The sequence below is a fragment of the Carassius auratus genome, chromosome 16 (genome assembly GCF_003368295.1).
Source record: "Carassius auratus strain Wakin chromosome 16, ASM336829v1, whole genome shotgun sequence".
NCBI classification, from domain to species: domain Eukaryota; kingdom Metazoa; phylum Chordata; class Actinopteri; order Cypriniformes; family Cyprinidae; genus Carassius; species Carassius auratus.
Window position 1 is genome coordinate 22,232,664 of NC_039258.1, and position 18,471 is coordinate 22,251,134.

Sequence of the window (18,471 nt, forward strand, 5' to 3'; positions counted from 1 at the left end):
TTGCCAGGCTTCACCACAGACCTCTTCCTTTCTAACAAAAGAAGAAAGCCCACCTTGCCTACCCCCGGGAAGGGTTCATCCTGTCGTCCCTGAGCGAAGCGAGATGGCATTTTGATCGCACCAGAGCCTGGCTTAATGTACCAAGATAGTGATAGCAAACTCACTAAAAATCATACTAATAAATTATACTATCTACAAAAGTCTGATGAGCCCTGAATATGAAAGTAACGCTTTTAATAACACGTTAAGCCTTTTCCTCCCATAGAAAACCATTATAAGAAAGCACTTAAGGTGGCTTAATCTACTAGGACAGTGATTTTATTAAACCAAACTCACTAAGCATCATACTAATAAAGTATACTAGTATGTACAAAAAAATCAGATGAGCCCTGAATATGAATGTAACGCATTTAATAACATGTTAGTACATTAAGCCAGTTTTCTTATAACGTGTTTCTATGGGAGGAAAAGGCTTAACGTGTTATTAAACAAGTTGCTTTCATATTCAGGGCTCATCTGTTTTTTTTATGTTTTTTTTATAGTGTACTTTATTAGTATGAAGTTTAGTGAGTTTGGTCTGTTAATATCACTGTCTTAGTACATTAACATTAAGCGTTTTTCACGTTAAGGGTTTTAGAATGTCCCTGGCGCACACGTATTCCGGCAGTTCAAACTTACATCACAGTCTGTTCATTATCAAAATAAAAGAGTCAACTAAACATTTAAAAGGTTACACTAGACAGTTTAAATAGTTCATAATATACCGATTCACTGTGCTGTTATGCCAAGGACGTTTTTGCTCATATGAAGAGGATGATCTTTTTCGTCTATGCGAATGTGTGTAAAATACAAGCCATTATTACATTATAATTAATAGTTTAACATTCAAATACATTGTGAATATGGAAACATTTGGAGTTGTGCAGAATGAGACATGAGCAATAACCTCCACATTGTCACGATCATCAGCAGGAGTGCCAATGAACTCCAGCAGAGGGCACACCACTCAGGACTTTTACATTTTGTGTCCATTCTCATCTCCAACTCCAAGGGCTAATCACCACCAGGTGTTCCCCATTACCACTCCCCTATATAAACTGTGTTTGGACTCTCATTAAGTGAGAAGTCTTGTTTAGCTTGTCTTACATTTCTGAGCAGTTTCCCTGTGTTTCTTCCTTCCTTCCGTGTCTGACTTTTGGATTGTTATACAGACTGTGATTCTTTGCTGCCTGCCCCGATCTCTGCATGATTATTGTGACCGATTCTGGATATCTCTGACATACCTGACACCGTTCCTGATTACTGCCTGTCTGACCCTTCTTACTTTCAAATTTCTGCTTATGGATCCGAACATATTTGTCTCCACATTACACAAATAAATCTAGCCAAAGCCCTGTCATCATAATCACATAAAAAGATTTTATGTGAGCAACAGTGTGTTTGATGGAAACGGTTCACTTACTGCGCAGCACAACCACACATGTGCCACATTAAATGCCATAATGTCAGTTGAAAACACTGCAATTGTGCTTTAAAATACAACAATGAGCACCACAAAACCATTTAAAGAGGCGCGTTCAGTGGCCTCCATGTGGGATAGGAAATAGTCAACAAATTAAAATGACCTCAAATGTATGGAGCGCTCTCTTAATTTGATCAAATGATCATAATCACATCTATTCATTTTATAATCCTGCTACTAGCATTTAATTGAAAACTCCTTTAATTCAAGTGAGAAAGCGTTTTGGGTGTGTGTGTGTGTGTGGCTTTTGCACATCCTCTCATCGGTGGCTGCAATAGGTGCATTTTGCAGCATTAAGGTTAACTATTAATTGATTAATTGATCGTAATAACTTGCGGTTTGGCTGGTAAGGGACTACAACAAGCTTCTTCCTGGGTCTGTTATGTCATGAACCTAGATAAACCCCGCTCCCAGGGAACATGCAACACAGAGGGTGAAGCCAGGTTGTGTTGCTTTAGAGAAGGGGAAGAGAAAACTATGGGTGCATATATGAATCGCAGTTCTGTCTTCTAATGACTGTAATTGATTCATGTCTAAATGTTCTAAAGCAGCTGTTCTCAATCCTGTTCCTCTCTCTCTCTCTCTCTCTCAGCTCCAACAAACTTAACACTTATTTTCACATAGCAATGAGAAGCGCTATACATGGATGCTGTAATCAGAGTAAAACCATATTTTAAAAGCTAACAGAAGCAGTAGCATTTACAAACAACAGCGTATCTAAAAGTTTGAGACAACAACAAACAAACCTACCATTAAGAGCCATGCTTCCGCATGTTCTTCACGATCCTTTTCATTAATATTCTCTGTGTCTCAATTGGGCTCAAAATTATAAGCAATAAAGAGGACAACTGGAGGACATTCTGAGCTTGAGGGGTGGGATGTTCAGATGCGGTTGAGGCAGTTTAGCGAATCATAACACACTGAGCCATCCGACCTGTCTCAGGCCAGCATATTTCTGAGGCAGGGACTTCATAAAAACAGGAAATAATTGAGGCATCTTTGAGAAAAGGGACAGATCGGTGTTGAATAAAGGTAAATTATGTGAAAAATAATGTGTTTTTAAAAAAGCAAAGCATTGGCACATGTTAGGCTGCAGCCCATAAACTCAATCAAGCCTAGAAAAAACCAAGTCAACCACCCCTTTAACATATGGATCCTCAACGGGGGCTTACGCAGCTCCCAGCGAGAGTGTGTTATACCATTTAGAGACTAGACAACCATCTACACACTTATGGCATCAAATGGTCAGTCTTTCGTGACTGGTGAACTGCACAAAGTGTCTGAACCCAGTATCTTGTGATGTGTCCCAAGGGCTATACTTTCTACAAGAGTTGTTGGACAATGGGCACGGCCCTTCCACACTCAAAGTTTACGTGGCTGCTATCTCAGCGAATCATTACCTCGAAGCTGGCAATTCAATTAACAGAAACGATCTAATCATTAAGTTCTTGAAGGGCACCCAGAGATTAAACCCTCCTCGTCTTCAGACTGGTTAGGGTTAGGGTTAGCCCTTTCAAGCCAATACATTCAGCTGAACTACGCCCATTGTCACTGAAAACTGCTCTGCTTCTGGCACTAGCATTGGTCAAATGAGTGGGTGATTTACCAGCACTGTCGGGCAGTGCTTCCTGTCTGAAGTTTGGGCCAAGCAACTTTAAAGTCCCCTTCAAGCCTAGACATGGATATGTTCCGAAGGTACTCTCAACTCCGTTCAGAGCCCAGGTAATTACCCTTCTGGTGCTCCCTGCTGCAGATGGTGACCAGGATCTCAATGTTTTATGCCCTATCTGGGCCATGAGCCTGTTCAAACAGTCAGAGCAGCTTTTTGTTCACAATGTTAAGTAAACATTTGAAAGAGAATGCTCCAGTTACTGACATAACCTCAGTTCCCAGAAATAAGGTAATGAGTGTTGTTTCATTTGCCATGCAATAAACTGCACACAAGTCGATGACTGTCGCTTCAGTCTAATTATTCTGATGAAATGGTGCTGCAAGCCAATTTACAAATTGGCTCTGCCCTTTCTGGTGGGCGTAAGTGCCATTGGTTTGTGCATCTACACAAATGTGAACAAATCAGGCTGCAGTAACAGAGTAAACAGGTGTTTACCCATACACAACGGTCTTTCCCTTATCTCAGGGAACTGAGGTTGCATCAGTAACCAGAGGATTTTCGGTGTCTGTTTTAATTCCTTTTTTAAGGGAACTTTGAACAGCGCTATGGGGAACACCTTGTCGTGACCCATGTCTGAAGCATAAATTGAAAAAACACCAATGAGTTGGCCGGCGACAGCCTCTGATGTCACTACCGTTGCGACTATAAACAAGCACCGGGTGAACATGTCATTCTCTTCTTCTTCTTCACTGTTTGTTCTGTTTGAAGTGTGCATCTGAAAGAACTGGTAAGAGTGATCTTTCTCTGTCTATCATGGCAACTACTTGCAAGCATTTAGACAATGTATTCATCTGTGTCTGCGTTATTTGACTACCGATGACACACACGATCTTTGCGTCATTTCTTTGGTTGAAGAGCATGCATGCAATGTCTTTGAGGAAGCAATCTGCGTGCATTGTTAGCGTTTTTTTCAATGAAAAAACCTCTGTTCTTGTTCGTCTCTCTTTCTGAGAAAAAAAGGCAGCCATCTGATTCCCGCGGTTCAGGACCCATCACTGCTGAGGCACGGTGGAGAATGTGCTTGTGAGAATTTCAGGCGGATCTGTCTGAATGTTTTAGAGAGGGATTTTCCCTTTCACCCTCGTAATGGCGGCGGATATCAGAGAGCCTTGGGAGGTTGATGTTATATCTTTACCACTTTCGAATAAAGAGGTTAGTGCTCTGTTGGGGTTTTACCTAGGAAAAGCAGGAGATATTTGAGGATGGTGAAGAAGCTGAGGTTGAGCCTTCCCAATCCTCCTACCCTGCGTATGTAGAGCTGTTGGAGGTTGTGGATTATGCCACGGCAAAGTTGGACTTGCCATGAAAGTGCGCTAACAAGGTGATGCCGTGAGGCCGCCTTGATGAGTGTTATCTTTCTGACCATAGCCCTCCAGCTCAGGTGAGCCTTCCATTTCAGCCTGATCACTATACAGAGATCGAAAAGAAATTAAAGAGGTCATTTTCTTCTCGCATCCATCAGTTTCGGGATAAGAGATGTGCCAACATCAAGGTGATGCGCAAAGGCATCTATGAGAGAATGCCCCCTGTAGAAAAAGCTTTCTTTCTGCAGGGGAAACATCCTCTCTTAATCTCCCTCCTTGCCATCTAAGCCCTTATAAGAAGTACATCTCACTTAAATGGCAAGGCATACACAGCAACAGGTCAGGCTGTGGCTTTATTACACACTATGGTGGTGCTTCAAGCATATCAGACTGGTCTGCTAAGAGACCTGGATAGAGGCTAGGGCCTCTCTGCTGATCATGTAGCCAAGCGGCGGATCTCTTTCCATGCTACCAAGCAGGCCGACTATGGTGGCCATGGTGGTAGCGGAGAGACATCTGTGGACGAACCTGGCAGACACCGAGAAGAAAGAAAAGGCTTTCTTTAGGGATGCACCGAAATTTCGGCCACCGAAAATTTTCGGCCGAAAATGGCCTTTTCGGTTTTCAGCCGATAGACTTTTATCACCGAAACAACACGGCCGAAATGTTGGAATAATTTCTTTCGGTGTTTCGGTTTCGGCCAAGAATTTTCATTTCGGTGCATCCCTAGCTTTCTTTCTTCTCAATGCTCAGGTTTTGCCTTCTGAACTTTTCGCTATTTCCGTTGAGGCGGTGATCGAGAAGTTCAGGGAGACGAAGGCGTGCTCTGCTGCTTTCAGATCCTTCATTCCACGAAGGACCAGTTCTGAGCCCAAACAACATAGGGGTCCTGGCCTGTCTCGATCTGAGGATCAAAAACAGGCACAGACGGCTAGTGTTGCGACTCGTGTTCCTCCCCTACCTGCGGGCAGGGGATAAGACGAATCGTGGGTCACTAGGAGGTAAGCAGAAACTAAGGGATGTGATCCAGGCAAGGCAGCGTTCTCATCCGAATCAGAGTGATACCTAGGTATTTATGTAACCCCTCTCACCCGGGTCCTCTCTGACGCTCCTCGAACCCGGGTCTTCCGGTATGGGAGGCGGACGCACTAACAAGGAGGCTAAATGGCTACAGCCACTAGTGTCTGTCGCTAGTGCGTCTCTTCAGATCGGGGAGTGAGGTTTACCTGCACAGCACTACTCACTGGCCTCCGTTACACTCACCCCCCTAAACCTCACTCCCATCCAGGTCACGGCACCAATGTAACCCCTCTCACCCGGGTCCTCTATGATGCTCCTCGCACTCGCTCCGAGTGGGGCTCGAACCCGGGTCTCCGGCATGGGAGGCGGACACACTAACAAGGAGGCTAAATGGCTACAGCCACTAGTGCGTCTCTTCAGATCGGGGAGTGAGGTTTACCTGCACAGCACTACTCACTGGCCTCCGTTACACTCACCCCCCTAAACCTCACTCCCATCCAGGTCACGGCACCAATGTAACCCCTCTCACCCGGGTCCTCTATGAAACTCCTTGCACTCGCTCCGAGTGGGGCTCGAACCCGGGTCTCCGGCATGGGAGGCGGACAAACTAACAAGGAGGCTAAATGGCTACAGCCACTAGCATCGGATACCTATTTAAACAGGGTGTTGCTACTAGGGATCTGTTGAGACAGCTCCTTCAGCAAGCTCCCTGCCATGCTTCGGACGCAAGCTTCAGACCGAGAAGTGAATGACGTGTTCTCCCGGTGCCTGTTTATAGTCGAGCCAGTAGTGACATCAGAGGCTGTCACCGGCCAACTCGTTGGTGTTTTTTCAACGTATGTTTCAGACACGGGTCACATCGAGATGTTCCCCATAGCGCCCCTAGAGGACGCAGTGTCTCGTTCCCTACTCAGGGAACCATGGTTACATTCGTAACCTGAGACATTTACAGCAGTTTGAAAGCAATCCAAAAATACACTGTAAAAGCCATAAACTATAAACATATATATATATTTATGTTATGTTTATTGGTACATAGAAATGCAAAACATACAGTTTACATACAAAACATACAAAACATACAGGCAATATTTTATATTTATAGTCCATTGCACTGTTTACCAGACTGCATTGTCAGGGGCGGCAGTGGCTCAGTGGTTCATGTAGGTTATCTACAAACCGGAAGGTTGGTGGTTCAATCCCCGGCTCCACCTGACCAAGTGTCAAGGTGTCCTTGAGCAAGACACCCAGCTGCTCCTGATGAGCTGGATGGCTCCTTGAATGGCTGACACCTAACCCCAGCTGACACCGCAGTCGGTGTGTGAATGGGTGAGTGTGAGGCAAATTGTAAAGCGCTTTGGTTGGCCATGTGGTCTGTTTAAAGCGCTATATAAATGCAGTCCATTTACCGAATACAGATTAAAGATTATTACAGAAATACAGATTATTGAGCGGTGCAGTAGGACTATCTAACAGTAGTTAAAATTCTTCTGATTTTGTCTTGTGATAGTCTAGTAAACTATATATAAGCCTTCTTTGCACATTTATAACACCTTTGAAATAGCAGAGAATCCGTGCTTTAAAACCAACTAAAATAGAGCTGTGAGTAGAGGAACCAAGGTGCACTAGTTTTTTTTATATCATTATATTGAGTGCTATTGCAGAATTTGTAAAAACTGTCCATCTACTCCGCTCCTGCAATCAGACCTGCAGTCATTATGTAGAGCACAACTATTAAAAATTTTAGCCATTCATTCAAATTACCATGAGGAAATGCAATAATTGATTAAATGAGCAACGAATATTGTACATGCTTAAGTGTGCACTCAGTGTTGTTTGGACCCCACTGACTTTCATTGCATCAACATAAACATATCTCCTTTTGTGTTCCACAGAAGAAAAGAAGCCATAGATTTTGAAATGAGGGTTTTCAACGCGAAGGTGAGTAAATGATGACAGAAAACTTCCCATTTAACTTTTATAGCCATTAGTGGAGGGGAAAAAGTTACATCGGCATGTGGAGACTATGCTGTAATTTACACATGATGCAGTTTATGTGTAACCCTCACTCAAACTGCATTTTGATCGGTGCTGTTTAAACTTTTTTTAAACACTGGGATGTGTTTATGAATCTTTTAGAAAGTTTTGGACCTGTGGACTGCTAAACACACGCTTTACACTCTCTTCAAATATTTCCACCATGTAAAACAATAACCAAGAAATTCATTTATTACATGCCATAAATCAGACAAACTTAAAAACTAGTATAACAATTACAATTTGGCTTTATAATGAGATATATAGGGGTGAACTAGTTTGTGACATTTTTCCCTGTCATCTCAATGACCAAATGTGTTTCAGTTTACCTGAATTTACTCTTGAACTAAACGTCATCTTTCAAAGATCAGAAACATAATTTACCTACAGTTCAAATACACATCATAAACTGTTCAGTAAGCATCTACTTCTGTCTTTTTGCTTTAACTTTTCTTTTTTTCTTAAATGTTTCCCTCTCTTTTAACTAATTTATTTAGTATTTTATTTTGGGGACAATATGTCTGTGTGATTCATGACAGATTTGGTGAGATTCATATATGTATTTTAATCTCACCCTCATCATGTATCTCTGTAAATTAACGTCACCCTTGGGCATGAATCATATATATATATAAATATATATATGTATGTGGGTGTGTGTGTGATTCATATATAAAAAACACATCTGGAGTAGGATGTTACAAGGATTTAAAGACTGGTTAAAATAGATAAATTTGGCATTTCTAATATCATGTCTCATAGGACAGAAGTAAGAAGCAGAAGTGGGCAACATGCTCTGCAGAGTGAAACGAAAAAATACAAATCATTTCCTGTCAGTGAAGCACAGCAGAAAGAATCCGGATGTAAAAATCCAATTGATTCTGCCCTCAAAGAAATATAATCTTTCAGTAAACCTTCAGTACTAGATGACCTCTGAGGTTTAAGAGATGGTATATGCCCATGCAGAAGTTAGTGATTTTAACTTATTTTATTCTGTATTTTTACATTTCTGGTGAAGAAAAACACTTCTCACAATCCTTAAGAGGGATGCACCAATCAGAGAAGTTATGGATATCATGTAGACGACAATGAACGAGTTAAAAGGTTTTTTTTGTCCTTAAGGAATCATTTTTTGTGTGAATTGTTATACACAAGAATACAGAATTTAACACAGAAAAGAAAAATAAGCATTTTAATTATTGTATATTTTATTTGGCAAAACATGTCTAATTGAAAGTGTCTCCTTTCAGACAAACCAAAGCCTCAAAGCCACCAAATGCAGGTTTGGGGTTTGATATCAGTATCCAGAAATAAAGTATGCTGATGAAGAACAGGAAGTGAGACAGCAAAGGTTTTATTTACTGACACTGAACTGAACACAGTTTAACTGACATAGATAACTACCTAAATTCATCACTGGCATTGCAACCTACTCTTTCTGGTGTACGTGCATCGTTTTGTACAAGGCCCATAATTGCTGCTTGCAGCTGTATATGTAAAAATAATAGTGTCTGTTCCTGTCATGAAGGTGCTTTTGTAAAGTAAAGGCAGAAAATTAACAGCTCAGTCACGAATATAAAATAAAATGAGCAGCCATCGTCTATTCGAAGGTAAAGACTTCTGGCATCCGTTTAAATATATAAAAATACACTGGCTTTTATTGTGAAGGATATGTACAAACATCAAATGTACCAAACAGAACAAGAGTATAAACATTTTTTCTTTCTCTTTTTAACAGTGAAGACTGTAGACATTGACTCCTGATGAACCATCAGCGAACAGTTCATTTGAAACCCTGCTGCTCTCAGTGTGTATATATGAAGGGGGAAATAGTGTATGAAACTAATACAGTGTGGAACAGCAGAGTAAAAAGATCTTCACAAGGTAATGTTGCAATATTACAGACATTTCATCAGTTTTGAAACCAAAAACAGGGTTTGTGGTTCGTCTAGTGGTACGTTTTCAATAATTTCACATAAATAGTAATATGAAGAAGAAAAAAAAAAAGACATCTTAACCTGATACAAACAGCAAAATGTCATGTTTAGCCTATGTACTTGTGTCTGCTTTTCATTAGGGGCTCACGTTCAAGCTGGCATTTTAAAGAAATAGATCAATCAAAATGCATTCAATTACATCATCTACTCAGCCTCATGTCACTGCAACGTTCCTATGAAACACAAAAGATCTAATGCATCCTAAACGTCCAGGGAGCTCTTTTAACAAAACAAAAATGAATGATTAAAACCAGATTATTCTGTGAGGAACAGAGCAAAATAAGTCAAAATGCACTTTTACGGTTCTTTCACTGAACTGTGCAAAAGAGGAAATCGGCCTTTTGCATCTCAGTGAACTTAGAATGTACCATGGGTCTGGAATGACACGAGAGCGAGCCAATGCTCATTTAGGAGGAAAGATCTTCTTTAAAAAAAAACTACAAAATTCTTGCAATCAATCAGATTCTTGTAGCGCAGTCGAAATCAAAGTCTGTTTGCCAGATTCTTCAAGATAGAGTTCATGGGTAAAGAAGTGTCTTGTATTAGTAATACCCAGCTAAATGAGAAGAGACGGCGTGGGCTTCTTGCCAGGCCATGCCTCTTTAGCGTACTTCTTCTTGCGGGGTTCGCTGAGCGGGTCGGAGGCGTAGGGGCCGGGTAACGGCGTGGGGTTGAGCACGAGCGGAGGGGGCGGGGCCTGCTGGGCCAGGTCTACGTCTGGGGCCGGGTTGGGCAGGGGTAACGGCAGTCCTCCCATTATTGTGGCCCCGCCGGGCGCTCCTGTGGATTGGGCTTCATGACTGGCCGGGGGGAGGTCTCTGTAGAGTCCACCCTGCAGAGGGAACATGTGCATGTGTCGGGTCACGGTTTCCTCGATTCCCAGCGCATTGCCTCCGCCCAGTTTCTTCTTCTGTTGGTAAACAAACGGAAGCATGTAAACATTTAAATCAATCTCGACTGAATGACTTGAGATTTGAGAAATTACCTTAATAGGAACCACAGCTGTTGAGACCATGTTTCTGAAACGTCCAACAGAGGGGTCGATGTCCTCTAAAAAAGCCAACAACACAAACACTGTTTAAAGCCTCGAGTCACAAAAGTAGTGAGTCATTGTCAGAACCAAATTAAATCTTAAATCTTAATATTTAAAATGAACATAATAAATGACACTGAAACTTAAATCAACTGAAAATATTACATTAATTCAGAATGTTGATATAAATTATAATAGCATTTAAATAATGTTAAAATTTTAAATAAATATTCATATAGTGTTAAAATATAACTTAATCTCTTCCAAGGTAGTAAGAAAAGTCTTAATTCTAATTATAGGAGGTAAATAAATGATGGGACAGAAAAGCAGCAAATGCAGAACATCTTATCTGTAACTGTTACACTTCAAAAGTAATTAACTGATATAAATGTGATCACTGCATGTTCAATGTCGAAGCATGGCATTGTTGCATGTTCCACAAGCTTGTGGTTTCAGAGTAGTTCACATTAATGAATTGCTTATGGTCTGTTGAGGATGAACCAGTGGTTGACTGAGGTGCAGTTTTTTTTAAGGCTCATCACTCCACCTGGGTTAATGATCTCATCCTCTTCACTGAAGCTCACTCTGGAGTTCTTCCTTTTCCTCTTGGGTCTCTGAATATCCAGGTTGCCCTCCTCTATGGTGAGGGTGGAGATGCGCTTGTTATGAGCGGTGTTGAACTCGGTCAGGTTCTGCCAAAAGAGCCCAAAAAAATAAATAATTTGAAATCTGTTCGTTCATTCGTTGCAACGTCCTGAAATAATTTTTGCAGACCAATTGTGGCTTGTGAAAATCTCCTTAAAACCCTAAAACACGTGGCATGGATACATGGGGCAATATGGGAAGTGTAATCATCAACTAAGGCAATCGATCCAATTCAAATTTGATTTTGAACAATTATGAACAAGAAAACCAAGATTTTCCTGTAAATGTTGATTCAGTTTCACAGTGGTGCTACCCACAAACACGGCAGATGCACAGTCAAAGAACAAAAGCAGCTGGATGTGTGCCCTGGGTCTATGCATTAGGTCTTAAAATGACACCTGTGTCCTAAAGGAAAGAGAAAATCAGTCACTTCTCTTGACTGAGATTGTGAGGCTAATTCATACAGACCGTTTTATATTACATTAATTTACTCATTTCCTGTAGAATTCCCAAGTTAAATTTCATTTCAGCTTCAATAATTATTTTTCTTACTTTTTGCACTATAGTACCATGCATGTACATGCTTCCGTAACTAATACAGATGTCATATGCATAAAAAGCACAGTGAAGTTCAGAACCATTGACATTTGCAATCTTGTCTATTTTAATACTGAAAATATGTACGTAGGTGCATCGACGTTTCCACACTGGGCATTAGTTACGTGATGTTCAGATCACAGACCAAGAGATCATTAACCATCCTCTCCACTGTTTTGCATAAGCAACTGGTTAAAGCTCTAGGGGGATGACTAATAGTTTCATTAAGGTTATTTCCTGGTTTCAGAATGAGTATTATATCTGCTGCTTTCCAAGAGAATGGGATTTGTCCTGATGTCCACAGTTGAAAATTATAACAAGCATTTTCAGACTCTTTCTAAATAGTCAGTGGATGATATCTGGACCAACAGCTGTGTCGTGGGATATACCAAGGGCTTGTTGTGGCTCTTCTATTAAAAAAACAAACAAACTGGTTGTATGGCTCTGTTACTTGAGTAAATTTTCTCCTTCCCTTGTTGAAAAAGCATGAAAAGTTTAAACAATTCTTTAATTAGTATTTATTCACATTAGCTAGCCTAGCAGTTGTTTTTGCTGTGCCACCAAAATTGCTATTGAGAACATTTGAATTTCACTAGTATATAAAAATATCACATACAATTATTTCTTATGTTAAATAATTGAAATTTCAATATTGACAAAAATTGTGTCTGTGTGTGTATATGTATAGATGTATGTATAGGAGTACAAAATTCCATACATCTACCTCATGAAATACAAAATAAAACAGAGCCCGGACTTACATATGACTGATATATTTCAATTGTTTATTTCTTTTAAATTTTTATGTTCATAACTGACAAATAAGGAAAATCCCAAATTCAGTATCTTAGAAAATTAGAATATTGTGAAAAGGTTCAATTTTGAAGACACCTGGTGCCACACTCTAATCAGCTAATTAACTCAAAACACCTGCAAAACCTTTAAATGGTCTCCCAGTCTAGTTTTGTAGACTACACAATCATAGGGAAGATTGACACCTTGCACAAGGAGGGCAAGACACAAAAGGTCATTGCAAAAGAGGCTGGCTGTTCACAGAGCTCAGTGTCCAAGCACATTACTAGAGAGGCGAAGGGAAGGAAAAGATGTGGTAGAAAGTGTACAAGCAATAGGGATAACCGCACCCTGGAGAGGATTGTGAAACAAAACCCAGTCAAAAATGTGGGGAAGATACACAAAGAGTGGACTGCAGCTGGAGTCAGTGCTTCAAGAACCACTACACACAGACGTGTGCAAGACATGGGTTTCAGCTTCGCATTTCTTGTGTCAATACACTCTTGAACAACAGACCGCGTCAGAAGCGTCTCTCTTGCTGGACTGGACTGCTGCTGAGTGGTCCACAGTTGTGTTCTCTGATGAAAGTAAATTTTGAACTTCCTTTTGGATTTTAGGTTCCCAGAGTCTGCAGGAAGAGAGGAGAGGCACACAATTCACGTTGCTTGAGGTCCAGTGTAAAGTTTCCACAGTCAGTGATGGTTTGCGGTGCCATGTCATCTGCTGGTGTTGGTGCACTGTGTTTTCTGAAGTACAAGGTTTAACACAGCCGTACACCAGGAAGCTTTAGAGCACTTCATGCTTCCTGCTGCTGACCAACTTTATGGAGATGCAGATTTCATTTTCCAACAGGACTTGACTTAATTGGCCAGCAAACTCGCCTGACCTTAAAAAAAATCTATGGGGTATTGTGAAGAGGAAGATGCGATATGTCAGACCCAAGAATGCAGAAGAGCTGAAGGCCACTATCAGGGCAACCTGGGCTCTCACAACACCTGAGCAGTGTCACACAGAAGCGTCATGCCCATTCAAAGTAATGGGGCACAAGCCCCCACAGATTTCTGAGCCAAATAGATTTTAAAATGCAGATTCCAAATGACAAAAAAAAAATAGCCGAATAGTATTATTTATATATTTAATACAATTACACTGGTGAGATTAGATTGTTCAGTGCACAGCATCAGCTGCTAAATTCAAATCTGCGTTCGCTGGCTGGCGCTGAGCAGGAGACAGATGCGTTCATACAACGCTTCATGATAACCTATCCGAAACTATTCTGTTGCGCTTATGAATGCAATGGCCAATCAAGAGACATGCAGAAAAGTCACTGAAACTTTGTGTTTTGTTCACTTGCTCGCGGACTGAATTATTTAGCGAATTCTCTCAACAGAAACAACAAAACGTGTTGATGTGCATACGAACGTAAGATATTCATTTCATAATGTAAAGTGCTTCAGTGATTTTAATGGGAGTTTTTGAGAGTGCCTGAACTCTGGCTAGACTGAATGAAACTGTTCTTTGATCATGTAAATGTTCTTTACTCTCTGTAAAATTAAAGTGTTAAAATAACTAAATTACAATTTTGTTATTAAAATTGACATTAAATGCAAATTCAGTCGTATTAAAAATGTGTACATTTTTTTTTTCATACAGAATTTGGGATTTTCCTTAGTTGTCAGTTATCATCAAAATTAAAAGAAATAAACATTTGAAATATATCAGTCTGTGTGTAATGAATAAATATAATATACAAGTTTCACTTTTTGAATGGAATTAGTGAAATACATCAACTTTTTGATGATATTCTAATTATGACCACATTTTTTTTTACAAGCCGTTTAAATCACTGTTAATTTCTGTGACTGAAACACTAATTGTGCGACTACATGAGGCAAGCGATGTTAATTCATGTTTCTTTCACATTAGGGATGTTTATTTTGGTTATTTTTCCTAACCAACAACCAATGCTCATTAACCGATTATTGACCGTTAACAGACAAGATTAGAAGAAAGCGTCAGTGTCGATTACCCGTTAAAAATACTAACATTTGTTTTCTGAGAATTAATTTTACATGTGCAAACAACAGAACAGGAGGATTCACATGGTCTTCATATCACATCACGCACCTGCAGAAAAAAACATCATAAAGCTAGATAATACGAGAAATGCGTTTTCACTTAAATACGAAAATCGCAGAGTTTCGGTTCATTTTTGTGCTGCATGAAAGGAAACAACGACAAAAAGCTGCATCCTATTTTTCTTTAGGCTTATTTTACACACAAAGATTTGTTTTTATTGTGAATGTAAACAAATAAAGGCCAAACCATTTACAATTCTGATTATCTTTATGACTTAGAAGGAAAAACTCAAGTGAATGCACCGGCACTGGATGCACACAGAGTTAAGATTTGCTACTTTGACAACGCAGCCTGTTCATTATCATAATAAATGTTATCTCCGTACCGCCATAATGTTATGCAAAACATATTGGATATTGGAACTCGAGTGAACTACATAATTACTTAGCATTCAAATACATTGTGAATACGGAAACATTTGAATTTGTTTCGAATGAGAGACCCAACATTGTTTTCAGTTTTGTTTTAGCTTAAATTAATTCGTTTTGGCTTGTCGTTTATATTGCTGTAACTTCTGAAAGGCCTGCCGTGCTTCATGAAAGTTATATTTAAGACAAGTTATAAATTAAATGTGTCCATTTATTATTGCTTGGACAAAATGCTGTGCGTTTCTTTGTGAGATTGAAATAACTATAATATACTAATATATCCCTTGCATGTTATTGCTCTTTGTTGTTTCTGATTGCTTCTATTGTCCTCATTTGTAAGTGGCTTTGGATAATAGTGTCTGCTTAATAACTAAATGTATATATACACCATTTTCCAAATTATTATGCAAGAGACATATCAATAGTATTTCAGTACAATAAAGAGTGTTTTCATTTGTGTTGTGTTTCACATTATTTCAGGTAACAATCAATCTCAGACTGGTTTGGTCAATAGTCTAGGTAAATGGAAACCCTACTTAAAGAGGTTGTTTCACATTATTAAGCAAGTCACAGTTCTTATGAAATATGATGAGAAAGAAAGATTTTTCTGAAGATATGAAAAGTATGAAGATCTTGCTCAGATGAAGGAAAGTTACTGAATAGTTAAAGAATAAATCTTCATCTGACCAAGATCTTCTGTGCTCGAACTCACTCACAAAACTTTAAACTGTTCAATAATCTCTATTTACTTTTTGGAAAATATGGTTTGTTTTGATACTTTTTGCAAGACATTGCATTTTTTCATACTTTTAATCTTCAGAAAGGTCTTTCTTCCTCATATTTCATGAGAACGGTGGCTTGCTTACTAATGTGAAACAACCTCTTTAAGTAGGGTTTCCATTCACCTAAGACCTGGCAAACTATTGACCAAACCAGTCTGAGATTGATTCAGTTACCTGAAATGATGTGAAACAACACCAGCGAAATCTGACTCTTTATTGTACCGAAATCCTATATTAATCTGGAACATGGTGTAGTGTAAATGTAAATAAAAAAACTAAACAAATTTTAAAACAAGCCCAAAATCAAATAAATAAAATATCTTCTTATAAACAAATAAATATTTGGCTGTGCTCTTAACATTTAAAATGACAGCTGCATTTTAATCGTGATCCAAACAAAGATGCTGCATACATGCAACACGAGTAGATTTTAATCTAAAGTAGATTGTATCATTTAAAAATTTTTAAGCAAAAACATTCAGTGATTTGACTTCAGTTTTGTAAATACTATACATAAGAAATATCTTAATGAAACAGAAGATGAGTTGAACGAGCAGGTGGAGCTTAAAGCGTTTCCTTGGTTACCGCTGTAAACAAAGCACTTAGAACACTGCAGCAGGTGGAGCTTAAAGCGTTTCCTTGGTTACCGCTGTAAACAAAACAGCACTGCACTTATGAACTTTAAATATGCCTTATACATAAGCTAGAGAAAAAGAAAATATACCATCTAGACTCTTCTAAAGACAGTAAGTTCCCCTCAGATATGTGTTCATATAAACTCCTGCCCTTAAATGAACTGTGATTTGTTAAGGATCTCAACGGATCGTTCAATAGTCACATATTTGAATCGATTTTCAACCGGCTCATGGTTAATCGTTAGATCTTTAACCCCTAGTGCAAACTAGTAGAGCACACATGTACCTCCAGTTCAGTCTCTTCCTGTGGGAGTCCCAGAAGACCCTTCAGCTCCTCCTCGTCCCCGGTTTTACTGTCCCCGACGCCGGAGCCCGGCTGACCCTGAGGTTTCTCCCGGATGGTGTAAACACGAGTGGATGCGCCAAACGACATGGTGGAGTCGATGGGAACCTGCTGGGGCTTGTGGGGCTCCAGGCGAATGTGTCCCAGGAACGTCCCATGTGCTACAGGAAGTCAACACACACGCTGGTTTACTTGTCTGTCATCTGTGTGATGTGGCACGTTTGTCATTGGTCTGATGCACTTACTGCTGTTGAGGTCGATGAGAAACACTCTTTTCAGATGCCTGTGGTAGACGAGTGCCGCATGCACGCGAGAACACGACTGATGATCGATGGTGAAGTCACAGATGTCTGGGTTCCTCCCGAACAAATAATACTTCTTTTCATCAATGATCAGTTTCTGTAGAGAGAGCACTTCAGTAGACTGTGTGCAGTCAACAATACTACTAACACACACACAATCACATACAAGTGGGGACCGTAAAGAAAATGGGATAGTAGGAATAATTTGTTTATCTAATAACTTGATTCACTTCTATTTGCCGTAAACCTGAGCCTACTGATGAAAATACTTGTACTTTGCATTCCCCAGTATTTATTTACATTAAAACATCACTAGTACACATTTTATTTGAATACTCTAAAATCTGAAGCAAAGTTACTGCAAGATACTACAGGATTTTTTATTTTCTACTGTACAATAGTGAAATTTGAATTTTTGAGATTTTAAAACAATATCTTCCAGAATAGTGTAAAGAAAACATCCGAAATACACGTGAATTTATACAAAGTGAATTTTTTTTCATTTGTGCATTTAAATGTCTCAGAAAACGGAGTTGTGATTACTGACTTTGCATAGAAAAAGAGTTTCTTTAAAAACTCGACACTTTTGTGTTGTGTGGAAAACAATAACAGCATACAGGTTTGGAACAACACGAGAGACAGTACATGGAAGATCTTACTAAACCTGCAAACCGGTCAAATTATTATCAGATATTTTTAAATCTCAATATAATACCTCAACGAGTTTGTCTCCTTTCACAACGTCCAGATGCAGTCCTGCTGGAGGCTTCCCTGCCCTGAGAAATAAAACCAAGGCATGAATGAACTCATGAGCAACGTGCGTTTACTAAACATATGCTCATAAATAAAGCACATAGCATCTGTGGTGCTCTCTGTAAAAGTCTACTCCGATTAAATAAACGCAATATACACAAACAATGCAGTTTGTAAAACAAGTTTGAGTTCCAGAATGTGGCGGCATATCTGCTAAAGAGCACGAGAGCTAACAGTTCGCTGTGAGACTGATTGTTGTTTTTATGCAGGATACAATAAAGCCTTATTCACGCACTAAATCCTGCAAGTAAGTTACTGGAAGGTTTTATTTTTTATTTTTTTTACCATGATGGACAGTCGAAAGGTGGGTTATTTTCTGCAGTATTTGTTGCCATTGTCATACATTCCCCCCTGCTACAAGCACGCCGAGCATCTTGGGTAATCTTCTCAAACGGAACGTCTTCCGGATCATAAATATTAAAATGACGCTACGTTCCTTTAAAACTCGCGATTGATTGGCTTAAAAGCAG

General features: G+C 39.6%; 1 protein-coding gene across 1 annotated transcript; it reads right to left on the minus strand.

Annotated features, from left to right (window-relative positions):
* Nucleotides 1-9,185: 9,185 nt before the first annotated feature.
* Nucleotides 9,186-18,440, minus strand: ppp1r8b (protein phosphatase 1, regulatory subunit 8b). Its single transcript, XM_026284761.1, has 7 exons — nt 18,287-18,440; nt 17,904-17,964; nt 17,132-17,285; nt 16,830-17,047; nt 11,133-11,277; nt 10,538-10,602; nt 9,186-10,462 (listed from the first exon to the last, which is right to left on the minus strand). The coding sequence occupies exons 1-7, from the start codon at nt 18,340-18,342 to the stop codon at nt 10,109-10,111; spliced, it is 1,053 nt and encodes a 350-aa protein (XP_026140546.1). The 5' UTR covers nt 18,343-18,440; the 3' UTR covers nt 9,186-10,108.
* Between the last annotated feature and the right edge of the window lie 31 nt (nt 18,441-18,471).